The sequence below is a fragment of the Somniosus microcephalus genome, unplaced genomic scaffold, assembly GCF_052327205.1.
Source record: "Somniosus microcephalus isolate GS21.2 unplaced genomic scaffold, FLI_Smic_1.0 unresolved_chr2, whole genome shotgun sequence".
NCBI lineage: Eukaryota > Metazoa > Chordata > Chondrichthyes > Squaliformes > Somniosidae > Somniosus > Somniosus microcephalus.
The window spans coordinates 57,575,512-57,593,613 of NW_028225180.1; the positions used below are offsets into that span (position 1 = coordinate 57,575,512).

At 45.0% G+C, this 18,102-nt stretch overlaps 1 protein-coding gene across 1 annotated transcript in view; it reads right to left on the reverse strand.

Moving 5' to 3' along the window:
• Positions 1 to 7,656: 7,656 nt before the first annotated feature.
• LOC147092692 (NACHT, LRR and PYD domains-containing protein 3-like) overlaps positions 7,657 to 18,102 on the reverse strand; it is a 452,481-nt gene continuing 442,035 nt past the window's right edge. Inside the window, 4 exon segments of the mRNA XM_085975667.1 lie at positions 7,657 to 8,331; positions 8,504 to 8,593; positions 8,595 to 8,669; positions 9,380 to 9,457. Of these exon segments, the coding sequence (XP_085831793.1) occupies positions 8,244 to 8,331; positions 8,504 to 8,593; positions 8,595 to 8,669; positions 9,380 to 9,457 (331 nt within the window). The 3' untranslated portion in view covers positions 7,657 to 8,243.

Consider the following 18,102-nt stretch of genomic DNA (forward strand, 5'->3'; position numbering starts at 1 on the left):
GGTTGATCTTGTGCATAGTTGCTTGCTCTGTTCACCCGTGCCGTGCTGTCATGGATTTCTAATCAGCGCAACTTCCAGAGCGAAAGCCCGGAGAAAATCTGTGGACAAGTGGAAGTGTAATGAATGGCGAGCACCGTTAGTTCACTGCTGATTGCAAAATCCAGGCCTCAATTTAGGACAGATGAGAAAACCTTGATCAAACCGGCAGACTTTAAGGAGCGTCTTAAAGGAGGAAAGATGGGGTGCTTTATTGAGGCAATGCCAGAGTTTACAGACTAGACAGCTGAAGGCACGGCCACGAATGGAAGGCCGAAGAATGTGATGGATGCACAAGAGGCCGGATTAGGAGCAACGCAGCTTTCTCAGAGACATTAAAAAGCAAGCCAAGCCATCTCTTCTTTTGCAAAGCAGTAACTGCACATTATAGGACTTGTAGAGCTGGCGGAGGTTACAAAGATAGGGAGGGGCGAGGCAATGATGGAGAATTTTCAAGTCGATACACGTCTCGACCAGGAGCAGGTGTAGATCAGTGAGCACAAGTTTGCCCTGTGATTCTGTGTTATTGCAAGTTCGGTTACAGGCAGCATTGTTTTGGATGTGCTCATGTCTATGGAGAGTGGAAGATGTGAGGCAGTTCAGGAGAGTCTTGGTAAAGACACGTCTGGAGGTGACAAAGATATGGATGAGGATTTTGTGGCAGATGTAGCGGAGCTGGTCGATGTGACACAGCCTTTGAAACGGACATGATCTGGGGTCAGAAGCTCAGCTCAGGGTCCAACAGGATAGCGAGGTGGACAACAGTCTGGTTCAACCTGAGACAATGGCCAGAGAGGGGGGATGGATACAGTGGCTAATGAATGGTGTTTGTGCTGGGATCATAGTCAATGGTTACAGTCTGCCCAATGTTTAATTGGAGGATATTTTTGTTCATCCAGGACTGGATATCAGACACCTGGTTTGACAATACAGAGGCAATGGACTGATTGAGAGAGGTGGTGGTGAGGTAGAGTTATGTGACTTCGGCTTACATGTGAAATCTGACATTTTCTTTTCAGATGATGTCACCAAGTGAAGCATATAAATGAAAAGAAGGAGAGGGGCAAGGCTAGTTCCCTGGGGGATTTCAGAGGTAACAGTGCTGGATTGGGAAGCGAAGATGTTGCAGCATATTCTCTGGTTCTGACTGCGGAAGTAAGAGTGGACTCAGGCGAGGGCAGTCCCACAGAGCTGGAAAATGGAGGAGAGGCGTTGGAGGTGGATGGTGTGACCAACCATGTCAAAGGAGAAGAACGAGGAGGGATAGTGCGCCACGGTCACAGTCACATAGGATATCATTTGTGACTTTGATAATGGTCATTTCAGTGCTGTGGCAGAGGCGGGAACCAGATTGGAGAGGTTCACACATGGAGTTGCTGGAAAGATGGGCACGGATTTGGGAGAGGGAATTACGTTCAAGGACTTTGGATAGGAATCGGAGATTGGAGATGGCATGGCAGTTTGAAAAGATATAGAGGTCAGTGTGGATTTGTTAGGAGGGCTTGAGAATGGTAGATTTCGAAGGGTGTGGAACAGTACTGGAGCAGAGGGAACCATACACAATATCAGCCAGCTAGGGAGGGAAGTGGATTTTCTGCAATTTAGTAGGGAGAGGGTCGAGAGGGTTGGAGCTGGGTTTCATGGACAAGATGAGCTCTGGGTTGGCATTACTGGCAATAGTGGAACATGGGGAATTATGGTGAATACTGCAACTGTTTAATTAGCAATAGACAACAGCGGAAGAAAGGGGAACACTAACTTTTTAATTAGAAATAGAGGACAGAAAAATGGGACTTCAAATATCCTAATATTGACTGGGATAGTAATTGTGTAAAGGGCAGAGAGGGGGAAGGATTTCTGAAGTGTATCCAGGAAAACTTTGTGATCAATATGTTTCTGGCCCAACAGGGAAGGAGGCACTGCTTGATCTGGCTCTGGGGAATCAGATGGGTCAAGTGGAGCAAGTGTCTGTAGGGCATCATTTAGGGAACAATGATCATAGAATCATGGCCCCGATTTTCTGCCAGTCATCGGGCGGCATTTCAGGTGGCTGGGGGCCGAAAATCGCCGAAAAAGCGGGTCGCAATCCCCCCCGCCTGATTCCCCGCCCCGTCCGACTTTCGGACCGCCGTTTTTCCGCGATCTGCATCAGTCCCGCCCGCCGCTGTCGGGACTGGCCGTCGGAACATTAATGATCAATTATTACCTTGTTTAAGTCGATTTTCAGGGGCCGTTGCGATTTTGGGGCTTTCCCCACATCAATCACGCCTGCGGGGAACCCCGCTGTTGAAACCTGGCGTGAAGCTTGCCGGCTTGGTTGCTGTCAGCTGCACGTCATTTGGAAATGCTGCGATTTAAAGGGCCAGCATTTGTATGTTGAAGGACCTTGTTGCTGCAGGCTTCGGGCTACCTCTTCAAGGCTTAGGCAGAGCTGTGGAAGGTTGGAGCCTCACACACTTCTCCAATGTGATCTCCTGGGAAGCCTCTCTCGCCACCCTCACTCAGCGCTTCCTCAGCGGAGGCATCTGCGAGAAGCATGGGATGCCTTTTTTTCCTTCTCTTCTTGCCATTAGAGGATCTCCAGCAGCAGAGGCGGCAGCAGCAGAACCAGGAAAAGCATGATGATCACCAGGAGCACCAGGCTGCTGCTCACTCACCTGAAGCTGCACAGGCCAGAAGGCGCCAGCGCTTGGAAGTGGCTTGAGAGCACCTTGCTGCGCTTCAGGGGGCCATGGGGACCCGTTTCTGCACTGGCAGTCCTACTCAGAAGGACTTCCATGAAGATCTGGTTTCTCTGTGCAATAGATGGCCATCGCTCCTCAAGAGATGTCATTCTCTTATTTTTAGCACTCACCATGTTTTCCGTACGCTGGCGAGTTATCTCCTCCATGGAGGTTGCCAACCTCTCCATCGTGATGCGGTCATGCGCTATGGACTCCTACATTTGCTCCACACTCACAGCGACCCTGCAGACAAAACCTGCCAGAGACTCCTGCATCTGTGCATGGAGATCCATCACCTCTTCTCTTGCGGATGGTCCCAAAGGCAGAGGGTCGACATGCAGCGCAGCTGAGCTGAGCTGGCAGAGTCCTGCGCCCTCCGACGAGGACTCTCCACTGCTGTCCCTGTCTCCAGAATCTGCTGAGGCTCACTCGTGAGCTGTGAAACACCAGGTGACAACACTACTCCATATCCCGAAGGTCCCCCCAAGATGTGAATGTCTGCGCTGGTGCTGGGTGTGCTTACTTCTGCTGACGCTGCACCCTCAGAGGTTGGAGCTTCCTCCGAGGTGTCTGGCTGCACAGCCTCTTCCTCCTCCACAGTGAAGACGGGGGCTCTGGATGGTACTGTGGGGGGGTAAAGGAAGGAGTTAGAGATGTAATGCCAAGGTTCTTCAGGTGACTCCCAGCGAGTTGGCATCTGCTGACACCTGCATCCATGCAGCATTGGTCTCAGTGGGAGGCCTCTTCCTCCCTGACCTAGGGAAGATGACCACCGTGTGGGCCCTAACCCCATCCAATAATGCCTGCAGTGAAGCCTCGTCGAATTTGGAGGCAGCTCAGGGTCTGGCACTGGCCACAGCTGCTGTAGGCCCCTCTGCCATCCTGTATGGTTCATTTGGAAGCCATCAGAGCATGCAGTGCTTGCTATGGACCTTGAAAGCACCACGAATGATGACACCATACTGTGGGGCTTTCTGACTAGAAATGGACAATTAGCAAGGCTGCCCACATGCTGGGAATTAATTGGCCACTTGAGGGAAAATTGCGTGGAGCTGGCTGACACATTTTTTTGTGTGTCAGAACTGCACATTCAGGGGAATCCGACTATTTCCCACACAAGCCACAAAATCGGGCCCAATGTTTCAGCTCGATTACCTTATGTCAGATTCTGGCAAGTTTCTGATGAAAGGTCATCGAGATGAAACATTTACTCTGTTTAACTATATCTCCACTGATGCTGCCTAACCTACTGAGAATTTCCAGCATTTTCTGTTTTTATTTCTATTCTGCATGTTGCCTTGATTTCATGTTTCTCTCTCACAGCCTGCCAGCCTGCCTGCCTCGTCATGATTTCAGTAGTGTTGAATAAAATGAATGCAAAGATTGCAGAGCAGCTTTTATGTTTATACAGTGCACAAATACATTTTTCAGTATCTCACTGAATGAGTGTCTGTCTTGAAGTGAAGTGAAATGAAATAAAGTGCAGTAAAGTGATACACAACAGCATTAAATGTGGACCAGGCCAGAATGAAATCAATAGTAGTTTACTACAGCAGCAGTAAATAAGACAGCAGACCACATCTCACACAAACACCAGCTTCCCCCCCCCCCTCTCTCTCTCACATACACACTCACAGCCTGGCCAAACTGCAGAGGGATGACTGCCGTGTTGGAAGATTAAAACCAAAAAGACACTTTTCAATATCTTTTCTTTTCACTTTGTGGCCTACAGAAACAGGCTTTCTATCCTGCAACTTGCCTTTTCATTTCATGTTTTCTCGCTCTCACTGTCTGTCTGTCTGTCACTCACACAGTCTCCCTCCCACCCACATTGAACTAAAATTTACAGTAACATGACACACAGACTCACACAGATTCTGCAACTTGCAGAAAAACAGACACCCACGCACATACGGACACACTCACACAGACTCTGCAATTTTCAGAAGCTCACACTCACACACACACATCCATTTTGAAAGAGGTGCAGCCTGGGAGTATCTATTTTTGATGATGTCCCTTCCTCGCTCTGCGGCCATGTTTGATGAGGGCAATACAACAGGAAGAGGGGAAGTGAAGGCCACAGAAATCCAAGTCCCCACAATGAAATGAAAGATCGGGAGAGTGAAAAGAAGTAAATACAATCAAGGATAAATAATAATATATATAATTTGCTCTAGTTAACTAAATGTCTGCCTCTCTGTGATTTGCATGGAATTGAATAAAATGAATGGAAAGATCCCACAGCAGCTTTTGCTCTGAAAACACCCCAAGCACAGACCCAATAAAGCCCAGTCCCGAAAAAATTCAAATGGATTACTCTGAAAATATTTTTAAAATAATATAACATATATACTTTGTTTTTACAAAAGTCTTAACTTGGTTTGGTTGGGTTGGGCTTAATGGTAAAGCAAGATCCCTCCACAGGATATACTCTGAAATATCCCACAAACATTCCGTGACAAAGTCCAGTCCAGAAAAAATTGATTGTCTTAAGGTATATATGTAGCTTAGTTTTTTTTACAAAAGTCTTGAAAGAAAGGCAAAGTAAGATTCCACAAAATTGCAGTCTTGAATTAAATCACTCTTATCTAATGGTGTATACTTTCTGTTTTTTTTCAGACATGAGATGCAATACCATTGCACACAGCAGGTAAGTTGAGCCCAGTCAGGCCCTGCACACACACCAGCTTTTGTTGCCTCTCTCACACACACACTCAGGCCTGCCTGCAAAATTACCTCACAGCACTATCAGCAATGGAAGAAAGTTGATTTCTCACATTGCTCTGCTGTGTTTGGCAGTTTAAAAGCAAAAAGACACTTTTCAGTATCTTACCTTTTCATTTTGCAGCTTACAGATACAGGCTTCTGTTCTGCATCAAAAGCAAATTACCGCTGATGCTGGAAATGGGAGTACAAACAGAAAATGCTGGAAATACTCAGCAGCTCAACAGCATCTGTGGAGAGAGAGAAACAGAGTTAACATTTAATCTTGATTACCATTCGTCAGATTCGGTCTAGGTTCTGACGAAAGGTCATCGACCTGAAATGTTAACACTGTTTCTCTCTCCACAGGTGCTGCCTGGCATGGTGAGTATCTCCAGCATTTTCTGTTTTAATTTCTATTCAGCATGCTTTCTTGAATTCACCTGCCTCGCTCACTGCCTGCCTGCCTGACTGGTCCTGATTTGAGTAGAGGGGAATTAGAAGGAAACAAAGATCCCAGAGTAGATTTTATTGTCAGACCCCCTTCAGAGGGGACTGACTGAGGCCTCGTCCCGAGGGACTGACCGAGGACTCCTCCAGAGGGAACCGACTGAGTCCTCCTCCCGAGGGGACCGACCGAGGCCCCCTCCAGAGGGGAACGACCAGGGCCTCCTCCCGAGGGGACCGACCGAGGCCTCCTCCAGAGGGAACTGACTGAGGCCTCCTCCAGAGGGGACTGACCGAGGCCAACTCCCGAGGGGCCAACAAAGACCTCCTCCCGAGGGGACTGACTGAGGCCTACTCCCGAGGGTACCGACTGCAGCCTCCTCCAGAGGGGACCGACCAATGCCTCCTCCTGAGGTGACCGACCGGGGCCTCCTCCAGAAGGGACTGACCGAGGCATACTCCCGAGGGGACCGACCGAGGCCTCCTCCTGAGGTGACCGACCAGGGCCACCTCCCGAAGGGACGGACCGAGGCCTCCTCCAGAGGGGACCGACCGTGGCTTCCTCCCGAGGGGACCGATCAAGGCTTCCACCAGAGGGGACCGACCGAGGCCTCCTCCCGAGGGGACCGACTGCGGCCTCCTCTCGAGGGGAACAACGGAGCCCTCCTCCAGAGAGGACCGACCGAAGCCTCCTCCAGAGGGGGCCGACCGTGGCTTCCTCCCGAGGGGACCAACCAAGACCTCTTCCTGAGTGGACTAACCGAGGCCTCCTCCAGAGGGGACCGACCATGGCTTCCTCCTGATTGGACCAACCAAGGCCTCCTCCTGAGGGGACCGACCGAGGCCTCCTCCAGAGGGGACCGACCAAGGCCTCCTCCCGAAGTGACCAACTGAGGCCTACTCCCGAGGGGACTGACCGAGGCCTCCTCCTGATTGGACCAACCAAGGCCTCCTCCCGAAGGGACCGACCGAGGCCTCCTTCAGAGGGGACCGACCAAGGCCTCCTCCTGAGGGGACTGACTGAGGCTTCCTCCAGAGGGGACCGACCGAGACCTCCTCCAGAGGGGACCGATCGAGGCCTCCTCCAGAGGGGACCGACCGAGGCCTCCTCCCGAGGTAAACGACTGAGTCTTCCTCCAGAGGGTCCGACTGAGGCCTCCTCCAGAGGGGACCTACCACAGCCTTCTCCAGAGGGGACCTACCAAGGCCTCCTCCAGAGGGAACCAATCGAGACCTCATCAAAAGGGGACTGACCGAGAACTCTGCAAGAGGGGGAGCAGGTGGGATATACTTTAGAGAAACCTTTATTTACTATATTAAAACAATGAAGCAGTTATTGAAAATGTCGAGGAGGCCAAGCATAAGCTGAAGTAAGCGGTGGAGTTTTATTAACAAAAAACAGGGACAACATTAATTTGCATATATATTGTGGCTTTAATGTAATGAATCGTCACAAGGCAATTAGCAGACAAAATTTGACACTCAGCCACGTAAAGAGAGTTTAGGAGAGATAGCACAAAACTCGGTGAAACTGGTAGATTTTAAAAAGCGCTTAAAGGAGGAGGAGAGTGAGGTAGAGCTGCGAAGAAGCTTAGGGAGGAAATACCAGAGTTTATAACCTTGGCAGCTGAAGCCATGGCGCCAATGTGGAGCAATGAAAATCGAGGATGTGCAACATGTCAGAGGAGTGGTGAGATCTCGAAGGGTTGCAGGGACACTTGTTAGAGTGTAACTTCACACCAGGAGAGACACACACTGAACACAGGGACACTTGTTACAGAGCGTAACTTCACACCAGGAGAGACACACACTGTACGCAGGGACACTTGTTTCAGAGTCTGACTCCTCACTGGGAGAGACACACACTGTACACAGGGACACTTGTTACAGGGTCTGACTCCTCACTGTGAGAGGAAGACATTGTACACAGGGACACTTGTTACAGAGTCCGACTCCTCACTGGGGCAGACACACACTTTACACAGGGAAACTTGTTACAGAATCAGACTCCTCACTGGGAGAGACACCCAGGAATACAGATTGCAATTGTCATTTTCCCACTGCAGCCCAGACTGAGCCCTACCCTGGGCCCTTCCTGTCTGTGCATTTCCTCAGTGGCCCATTGGGGAACATTCAGCCCCGGATATCCTGCAGATGCAGCGATGTGGGGCCGGGCGGCTGAGTCTCAGGACACTCTGGCTGGGCCTCTGACCTCACAATGGGAGATAACGCTCGCTCAGCTCGAGCTGGAAACCATTAAATTAAATTAAAATCAAATCATCGGCCAAAATGGTAATTTAATGAGAGCAGTGACGTCATCAATTGAAATGTTCATGCATCCACCCTCTGTCCGTGTCTTCTTCCCCGCAGAGACTCCAGCTGATTCTTTCCATTTAAACTGAACTGATTCTTCCACCGCCTGAAACAGATTAAAGATTAAGCAGGAAATAAACAGATTGAATAACAGAGAAAATAACAGGGAGACTGGGGTTAATATTTTTATAATAATTACAGAGAAATATTACCCATAAAAGTGACTGAATTCTATTTATGTTATAATTATTACATTAAACATTAACAAAAACACTCACCAAATCCACTCCAGACTCCTGCAGGTCACTATGAGGCGGTGGAGATCGGGGACAGATCGGTCTGTGAAGCAGTTTGATCCCAGGTTGAACCATCAGTGAGCGGTTTGTACTGAGAGTGGAGGCGAGATCCTCGGCACAAGAATCTGTGAGGCCGACAGCCTCCAGCCTGGGGATCAGAGAGAGAAATAACAGAAATCAGAGCAAACCCCCAGTGTTTATTAATAACACTATTACTGATACTGATAATGAGGTATAGAGTTTATTAATAACACTATTACTGATATTGATAATAATGTACAGTGTTTATTAATAACACTATTACTGATACTGCTAATAATGTAAAGGGTTTATTAACAACACTATTACTGATACTGATAATAATGTACAGTGTTTATTAACAACACTATTACTGATACTGATAATGATGTACAGTGTTTATTAATAACACTATTATTGATACTGATAATAATGTGCAGTGTTTATTAAAAACACTATTACTGATACTGATAATAATGTACAGTGTTTATTAAAAATACTATTACTGATACTGATAATAATGTACAGTGTTTATTATTAACAATATTACTGATACTGATAACAATGTACAGTGTTTATTATTAACAATATTACTGATACTAATAATGTACTGTGTTTATTATTAACAATATTACTGATACTGATAATAATGTACAGTGTTTTTTATTAACAGTATTACTGATACTGATAATAATGTGCAGTGTTTATTATTAACAATATTACTGATACTGATAATAATGTACAGTGTTTATTATTAACAATATTACTGATACTGATAATAATTAACAGTTTTCGACATCCAGTTTTTATAAACACAATCTCACACAGTCTGGTACTTACTTCAGTTTCTCTACTTTACATTCTGGGTTCCTCAGTGCTGCAGACAGTAGTTTCACTCCTGAATCCCCTAGTTTATTTTTAAACAGGTCCAGAACCGTCAGTGACATGTTTGTACTGAGAGTGGAGATGCAATCCTCAGCACAACAATCTGTGAGGGCGACACCCCATAGACTGGGGATCAGAGAGAGAAATAACAGGAATCAGTGTAAACCCCTAGTGTTTATTAATAACGCTATTACTGATACTAATATTAATGTACAGTATCAGACAACCAGTTAATATAAACACAATCTCACACAGTCTGGTCCTTACCACAGTTAGTGTTAGATTAGGATCACCACCAGTAATGTTAGTGTAGATTCACCACCAGTAAGGTTAGAGAATAGTCACCACCAGTATTGTTAGCGTAGGGTCACAACCAATAACGTAATTGTAGGTTCACCACCATTAATTTTAGAGTAGAGGCACCGCCATTAATGTTAGAGTAGAACCAAGACCAGTAATGTTAGAGTTGAGCAACCACCAGTATTGTTATAGTAGGTGCACCACCAGTAATGTTAGAGTGGGGACAGCAGAATTAATATTAGAATAGGGTCACCACACGTAATGGTAGAGTAGGGTCACCTCCAGTAATGTTAGAGTATGGTCTACACCAATTATGATATAGTAGGTTCACCCCAGTAATGTTAGAATAGGGTCATCATCAATAATGTTGGAGTAGGCGCACTGCCCTTAATGATAGAGTAGGGTCACCACCAACAATGTTAGTGCAGATTCACCATCAGTAATGTTAGCGTAGCATTGCCACCAATAATGTTAGTGCAGGTTCAACACCATTAATGTTAGAGTAGAGTCACCACCAGTAAGGTTAGTGTTGACAAACCACCAGAAATAGTGCAGGAGTTTCAACAGCCGTAATGTTAAAGTATGGTCACGACCAGTAATGTTAGAGTAAGGTCAACACAAGTAAAGTTAGATTAGTATCACCACCAGTAATGTTAGAGTAGAGTCAACACCAGTAATGTTAGTGTAGCGTCACCACCAGAAATGTTAGTGTCGATTCACCACCAGTAATGTTATGGGAGAGTCATCAGCAGAAGTTTTAGAGTAGGGTCAACACTATTAATGTTAGAGTTGGGTCACCACCAGTAATGTTAGAGAAGGGTCACCCCTTGTAATGTTAGAGTAGGTTCGCAACCAGTAACGTTCGAGTAGGCGCATAACAAATAATGATATTGTAGCATCACCACCAGTAATGCTGAGTAGTTCCAAGACCAGCAATGTTCAAGATGAGTCAGCACCAGTAATGTTAGAGTAGGATCACCACCAGTAATGTTAGAGTAGAGTTACCATCAGTAATGTTAGTGTAGTGTCACCACCAGTAAGGTTCGGGTAGGTGCACCACCAGTTATGTTAGAGTAGTGTCAGCTCCACTAATGTTAGAGTAGAGTCACCACCCGTAATTTTAAAGTAGGGCCAGGAGCAATAATATTGGAGTAAGATCACCGCCATTAATGTTACAGTAGGGTGACCACCAGTAATGTTAGAGTAGATTCACCATCAGTGGTGTTAGAGTAGGGTCACCACCAGTAATGTTAGAGTAGAGTCATCACCAATAATGTTAGGGGAGAGTCATCACCAGAAGTTTTAGAGTAGGGTCAACACAATTAATGTTAGAGTGGAGTCACCACCAGTTATGCTTGTGTAGGGTCACCACCAGAAATGTTAGAGTAGGGTCAGCACCAGTAAGGTTAGAGTAGTGTCACCGCCAGTAATGTTAGACTAGAGCCAATATCAGTAATGTTAGAGTTGTTTCATCACAATTAATGTTAGTGTAGGTTCAGCCCTATTTATGTTACAGTAGAGTCACCACCATTAATGTTTGGGTAGAGTCACCACCAGTAATGTTAGAGTAGAGTCACCACCAGTAATGTTAGAGTAGAGTCACCACCAGTATTGTTAGTGTAGATTCAGCACCAGTAATGTTAGAGTAAGGTCACCACCATTAATATAAATGTAGGCTCACCACCAGTAATGTTAGAGTAGATGCGCCGATATTAAGGTTAGAGTAGGGTGACCTCCATTAATGTTGGAGCAGGGCCACCACCATTAATGGTATTGTAGCGGCACCACCAGGCATGTTATAGTAGCGCCAATGTCAGTAATGTTATGGTTGAGCAAACAGCAGTAACGTTAGAGTAGTCACCACCAGAACTGTTAGAGTAGAGTCACCGGCAGTAATGTTAGTGTAGGGTCACACCAGAAATGTTAGAGTAGGGTAAGCACTAGTAACGTTAGAGTAGGGTCAGCAACATTAATATTAGTATAGGGTCACCACCAATAATGCTAGAGTAGTGCCATCACCAGTAATGTTAGAGTAGAGTCAGCACTAGTAACGTTAGAGTAGGGTCACCACAATTAATATTAGTGAAGGGTCACCACCAGTAATGTTAGAAGGGCCACCACCAGTAATGTTAGAGTAGAGTCACCACCAGTATTGTTGCAGTGAAGTCACCACCAGTAATGTTACAGTAGGATCACCGCCAGTATGTTAGACTAGGTTCACCACCAGTAATGATAGAATAGGGTCACCGCCAGTAAAGTTAGAGTAGTGTCGCCACCAGTAATGTTAGAGTGCAGTCACCAACAGTAACGTTAGAGTAGATAAACGTCCAGATATATTACAGTAGTGTCACCACCAGTAATATTAGAGTAGTGTCACCAGCATTAATTTTAGAGTTGGTTCACCACCAGTAATATTAGTGTAGGGTCACCACCAGTAATATTAGTGTAGGGTCACCACCAGTGATGTTAGAGTAGGGTCACCAACAGTATTGTTAGAGTAGGGGCACCGCCATTAACGTTAGATTAGTGTCACCACTAGTTATGTTAGTGCAGATTCTCCAACAGTAATGTTAGAGTAGAGTCACCACCAGTAAGATTAGAGTAGGGTCACCACCAATAATGTTAGTGCAGATTCCCCCCCAGTAATGTTAATGTAGATATACCACACGTTAATGTTTGTGTTGAATCACCGCCAGTAAGGTTAGAGTAGATAAACCACCAGTAATGTTAGAGTGGACTCGCCAACAGTAATGTTAGTGTAGGGTCACAAACAGTAAAGTTAGGTAAGAGTCACCACCTGTAATGTTAGAGTAGAGTCACCACCAATAATGTCACAGAAGGGTCACCCTCATTAATGTTAGTATAGGGTCACCCCCATTAACGCTAGAGTAGGTTCACCACCAGTAATAATAGAGTATGGTCACCAGCATTAATGTTTGAGTAGGGTCTCCACCAGTAATGTTAGATTGGAATCGCCAACAATAATGTTAGAATAGATAAACCTCCAGGTATGTTACAGTAGTGCCACCACCCATAATGTTAGAGTAGTTTCAACACAAGTAATGTTAATGTAGTTTCACCACCAGTAATGTTAGAGAGGAGTCACCACCAGTAATGTTAGATTGGAGTCGTCAACAGTAATGTTAGAATAGATAAACCTCCAGGTATGTTACAGTAGTGCCACCACCCGTAATGTTAGAGTAGTTTCAACACAAGTAATGTTAATGTAGTTTCACCACCAGTAATGTTAGAGAGGAGTCACCACCAGTAATGTTAGAGTACTGTCAACACCAGTAATGTTAGAGTAGAGTCACCACCAATAATATTCGAGTAGATTCTCCACCAGTAATGTTAGAGTAGATTCACCACAGGTAATGCTAGAGTAGAGTCAACACCAGTAATGTTAGAGTAGGGGCACCACCAGAAATTTTAGAGTAGAATCACCACCAATAATATTGGAGTAGATTCTCCACCATTAATGTTAGAGTAGAGTCACCACCAGTAATGTTGGAGTCGGGTCACCACCATAATGTTAGAGTAGCGTCACCACCATTAACGTTAGGACAGGGGCACCACAAGTAATGATATTGTAGAGTGACAACCAGTAATGTTAGGTTAGGCGCACCACCAGTTATATTAGGGTAGATTCTGCACCAGTAATGTTAGAGTAGAGTCGCCACCAGTACGTTGGTGTAAGGTCACCATTAGTAATGTTAGAGTAGATTCACCACCAGTAATGTTATGCTAGAATCCCCACCAGTAATGTTAGAGTAGGGTCACAACCATTAATGTTCGAGTAGGGTCAACACTTGTAATGATAGAATAGGGTTACAATCAGTAATTCTAGAGTAGGGTCACCACCAGTAATATTTTAGTAGCGTCACCACCATTAACGTTATTGCAGGGTCACAACCAGTAATGATATTGTAGCGTCACCACCAGTATTGTTAGAGTAGAGCCAACACCAGTAAGGTTAGAATTGTGTCACCAACAGTAATGTTACAGTAGGCTCAGCACCAGTAATGTTAGAATTGTGTCACCACCAGTAATATTAGAGTAGGCTCAGCACCAGTAATGTTAGAGCACTGCCACGACCAGTAATGTTAGAGCAGAGTCACCACGAGTAATGTAATAGTAGGGTCGCCACCATTTATATTAGAGTAGGGTCACCACCAATAATGTAAGAATAGGTTCACCACCAGTAAACTTAGTGTAGAGTCAGCACCAGTAATGTTAGAGTAGGGTCACCACAGGTAATTTTAGAATAGGGTCACCACCATTAGTTATACAGCAGGGTCAACACCACGAATGTTATGGTAGGGTCACCCCCAGTAATGTGAGAGTAGATTCACCACCAGTAATGTTAGAGTAGGGTCAGCACCAGTAATGTTACAGTAGGGTCACCGCCATTAATGTTAGAGGAGGGTCATCACCATTAACGTTAGGGCACTGTCATCACAAGTAATGATATTGTAGCGTCTCCACCAGTAATGTTAGACTAGAGCCAATACCAGTAATGTTAGAGTCGTGTCACCACAAGTAATGTTAGTGTAGGCTCAGACCTATTTATGTTAGAGTAGAGTCACCACCTTTAATGTTTGGGTAGCGTCACCGACAGTAATGTTAGTGTAGGGTCACCACCAGAAATGGTAGAGTAGGGTAAGCACCAGTAATGTTAGAGTAGGTTCAGCACCATTATTATTAGAATAGGGTCACCACCAATAATGTAATAGTAGGGTCAATGCCAGTTAAGTTAGAGTAGGGTCATCATCAATAATGTTAGAATATCGTCACTACCAGTATTGTTAGAGTAGGGTCACAACCAGTAATGTTCTAGTAGGGTCACCATCAATAATGTTAGAGTAGTGCCATCACCAGTAATATTAGAGTAGAGTCAGCACCAGTAATGTTAGATTAGGGTCACCACCAGTAATGTTAGAGTAGAGTCACCACCAGTAATGTTGGAGTAAAGTCACCACAAGTAATGTTAGAGTAGGGTCACTGCCAGTATGTTAGACTAGGGTCACCACCAGTAATGATAGAATAGGGTCACCGCCAGTAGAGGTTAGAGTAGGGTCGCCACCAGTAATGTTAGTGTGCAGTCACCAACAGTAATGTTAGAGTAGATAAACGTCTAGATATATTACTGTAGTGTCACCATCAGTAATATTAGAGTAGTGTCACCAGCATTAATTTTAGATTTGGTTCACCAGCAGTGATATTAGGGTAGGTTCACCACCAGTAATGATAGAGTGGGGACACCACAAATAATGTTACAGTAGGTTCACAACCAGTAATGTTCTAGTAGGATCACCACCAGTGATGTTAGAGTAGGGTCACCAACAGTAATGTTAGAGTAGGGGCACTGCCATTAACGTTAGATTAGGGTCAACACCAGCTATGTTAGTGTAGATTCACCAACAGTAATGTTAGAGTAGAGTCACCACCAGTAAGGTTAGCGTAGGGTCACCACCAGTAATGTTAGAGTGGTCTCGCCAACAGTAATGTTAGTGTAGGGTCACAAAACAGTAAAGTTAGATAAGAGTCAGCACCTGCAATGTTAGAGTAGATTCACCACCAGTAATGTTAGAGTGGACTCGCCAACAGTAATATTAATGTAGGGTCACAAAGAGTAAAGTTAGATAAGAGTCACCACCTGTAATGTTAGAGTAGAGTCACCACCAGTTATGTTACAGAAGGGTCAACCACATTAATGTTAGCTTAGGTCACCCCCATTTATGCTAGAGTAGTTTCACCACCAGTAATGTTAGAGCTGGTTCACCACAAGTAATATTATAGTATGGTCACCAGCAGTAATGTTCGAGTAGTGTCCCCACCAGTAATGTTAGAGTGGAGTCGCCAACAGTAATGATAAAGTAGATAAACCTCCAGGTATGTTACAGTAGTGCCACCACCCGTAATGTTAGAGTGGTGTCGCCACCAGTAATGTTAGAGTAGAGTCACCACCAGTAATGTTACAGTAGGGTCACCACCAGTAATGTTAGAGTAGTGTCGCCACTAGTAATGTTAGAGTAGAGTCACCACCAGTAATGTTACAGTAGGGTCACCACCAGTAATGTTAGAGTAGTGTCGCCACTAGTAATGTTAGAGTAGAGTCACCACCAGTAATGTTACAGTAGGGTCACCACCATTAACGTTAGAGTAGGATCACCACCAGTAATGCTAGAATAGATTCTAGTTCACAACCAGTAATATTAGGGTATGGTCACCAGCAGTAATGTAACAGTCGGGTCACCTCCAGTAATGTTAGAATAGGGTCACCACAATAAGGTTAGAGTAGAGTCACCACCAGTAATGTTCCAGTAGGATCACCGCCAGTGATGTTAGAGTAGGGTCACCAACAGTTATGTTAGTGTAGGGGCACCGCCATTAATGATAGATTAGGGTCAACAACAGTTATGTTATTGTAGATTCACCAACATTAATGCAAAAATAGAGTCACCACCAATAAGGCTAGAGCAGGGTCACCACCAATAATGTTAGTGCATGTGCACCACCAGTTATTTTCGAGTAGATATACCGCCATTAATGTTTGACTAGAGTCAGCACTAGTAAGGTTAGAGTAGATAAACCACAAGAAAATTTATAGTAGTGTCACCACCAGTAATGTTAGAGTAGGGTCGCCACCAGTAATGTTAGAGTGGAGTCGCCAGCAGTAATGTTATTGTAGTGTCACCAGCAATAATGTTGGAGTAGAGTAACCACCTGCAATGTTAGCATCACCCCCATTAATGGTAGAGTTGATTCACCACAAGTAATGTTAGAGTTGGATCACCACAAGTAATATTAGAGTATGCTCACCAGCAGTAACGTTAGAATAGGGTCACCAGGAGTAAGGTTAGAGTAGATAAGCCGCCAGAAATGTTACAATAGTGTCATCAACAGTAATAATTGAGTACGGTCACGACCAGTAATGTTAGAATATGTTCACGACCAGTAATGCTACAGTAGTGTCACCACCAGTAATTTTCGAGTAGTGACATCACAATTAATGTTGCAGCAAGGTCACCCCCAGTAATGTTAGAGTAGTGTCACCACCAGTATTGTTCGAGCAGGGTTACCAGCAGTGATGTTAGGGCAGGATCACCACCAGTAATGTTAGATTAGGGGCACCACCATTAATTTTTGAGTGGGGTCACCACCAATACTGTTAGTGTAGATTCGCCACCAGAAATGTTAGAGTAGTGGCACCATCATTAGTGTTATAGTAGAGTCGCCACCAGTAAGGATTGAGTAGATCAACCACCGGAAATGTTACAGTAGTGTCGCCTGCAGTAATTTTAGAGTGAAGTCACCAACAGTAAAGGTTGAGTATGGTCACGACCAGTAATGTTAGGGTAGGGTCACCACCAGTAATGTTAGAGTAGGGTCACCACAATTAATGTTAGAGTAGGGGCACAACCCGTAATGTTAGAGTAGTGTCACCACTTGTAATGATAGAGTAGGTTCACCACCAGTAATGTTAGAGTAGGGTCACCACCAGTAATGTTAGAGTACGATCACCAACAGTAATGTCAGAGTAGGGCCACCGCCAGTAATATTCGAATAGGGTCACCACCAGTGATGTTAGAGTAGTGTCATCACCAGTAATGTTAGCGCGGGGGCACCGCCATTCATCCTAGAATAGGTGCACCACCAGTAATGTTAGAGTAGAGTCACCACCAGTAAGTATAGAGTGGATCAACCACCAGAAATGTTACAGTAATGTCACCAGCAGTAATGTTAGAGTGCAGTCACCAACGCTAAAGTTTGAATGTGGTCACGACCAGTTATGTAAGGGTAGGGTAACCAGTATTGTTATGTAGATTCACCACCCGTAATGTTAGAGAAGAGTCACCACCAGTAACGATATTGTAGGTCAACATTAGTGATGTTAGTGTAGATTCACCACCAGTAATGTTAGATTAGGTTCACCACCAGTAATGTTGGAGGAGGGGCACCACCAGTAATGCTAGAGTTGGGTCACCACCAGTAATGTTACAGTAAGTTCACCACCAGTGATGTTACAGTAGGGTCACCGCCAACAATGTTGCAGTAGGGTCACAATCAGTCATGTTAGAGTTGCGTCACTTCCATTAAAGTTAGAGTAGGTTCTTCGCCATTAATGTTAGAATACGGTCACCACCAGTAATGCTACATTAGGGTCACCGCCAGTAATGTTAGAGTAGGGTCACCAACAATAATGTTAATGTAAATTCACCACCAGTAATGTTAGAGTGGAGTCACCGCCAGTAAGATTAGAGTAGTTAAACCACCAGAAAAGTTACAGTAGTATCACAAGTAGTAATCATAGTGTGGGGTCACCAACAGTAATGTTAGTTTATGGTCACGGCCAGTAATGTTAGATTAGGGTCACC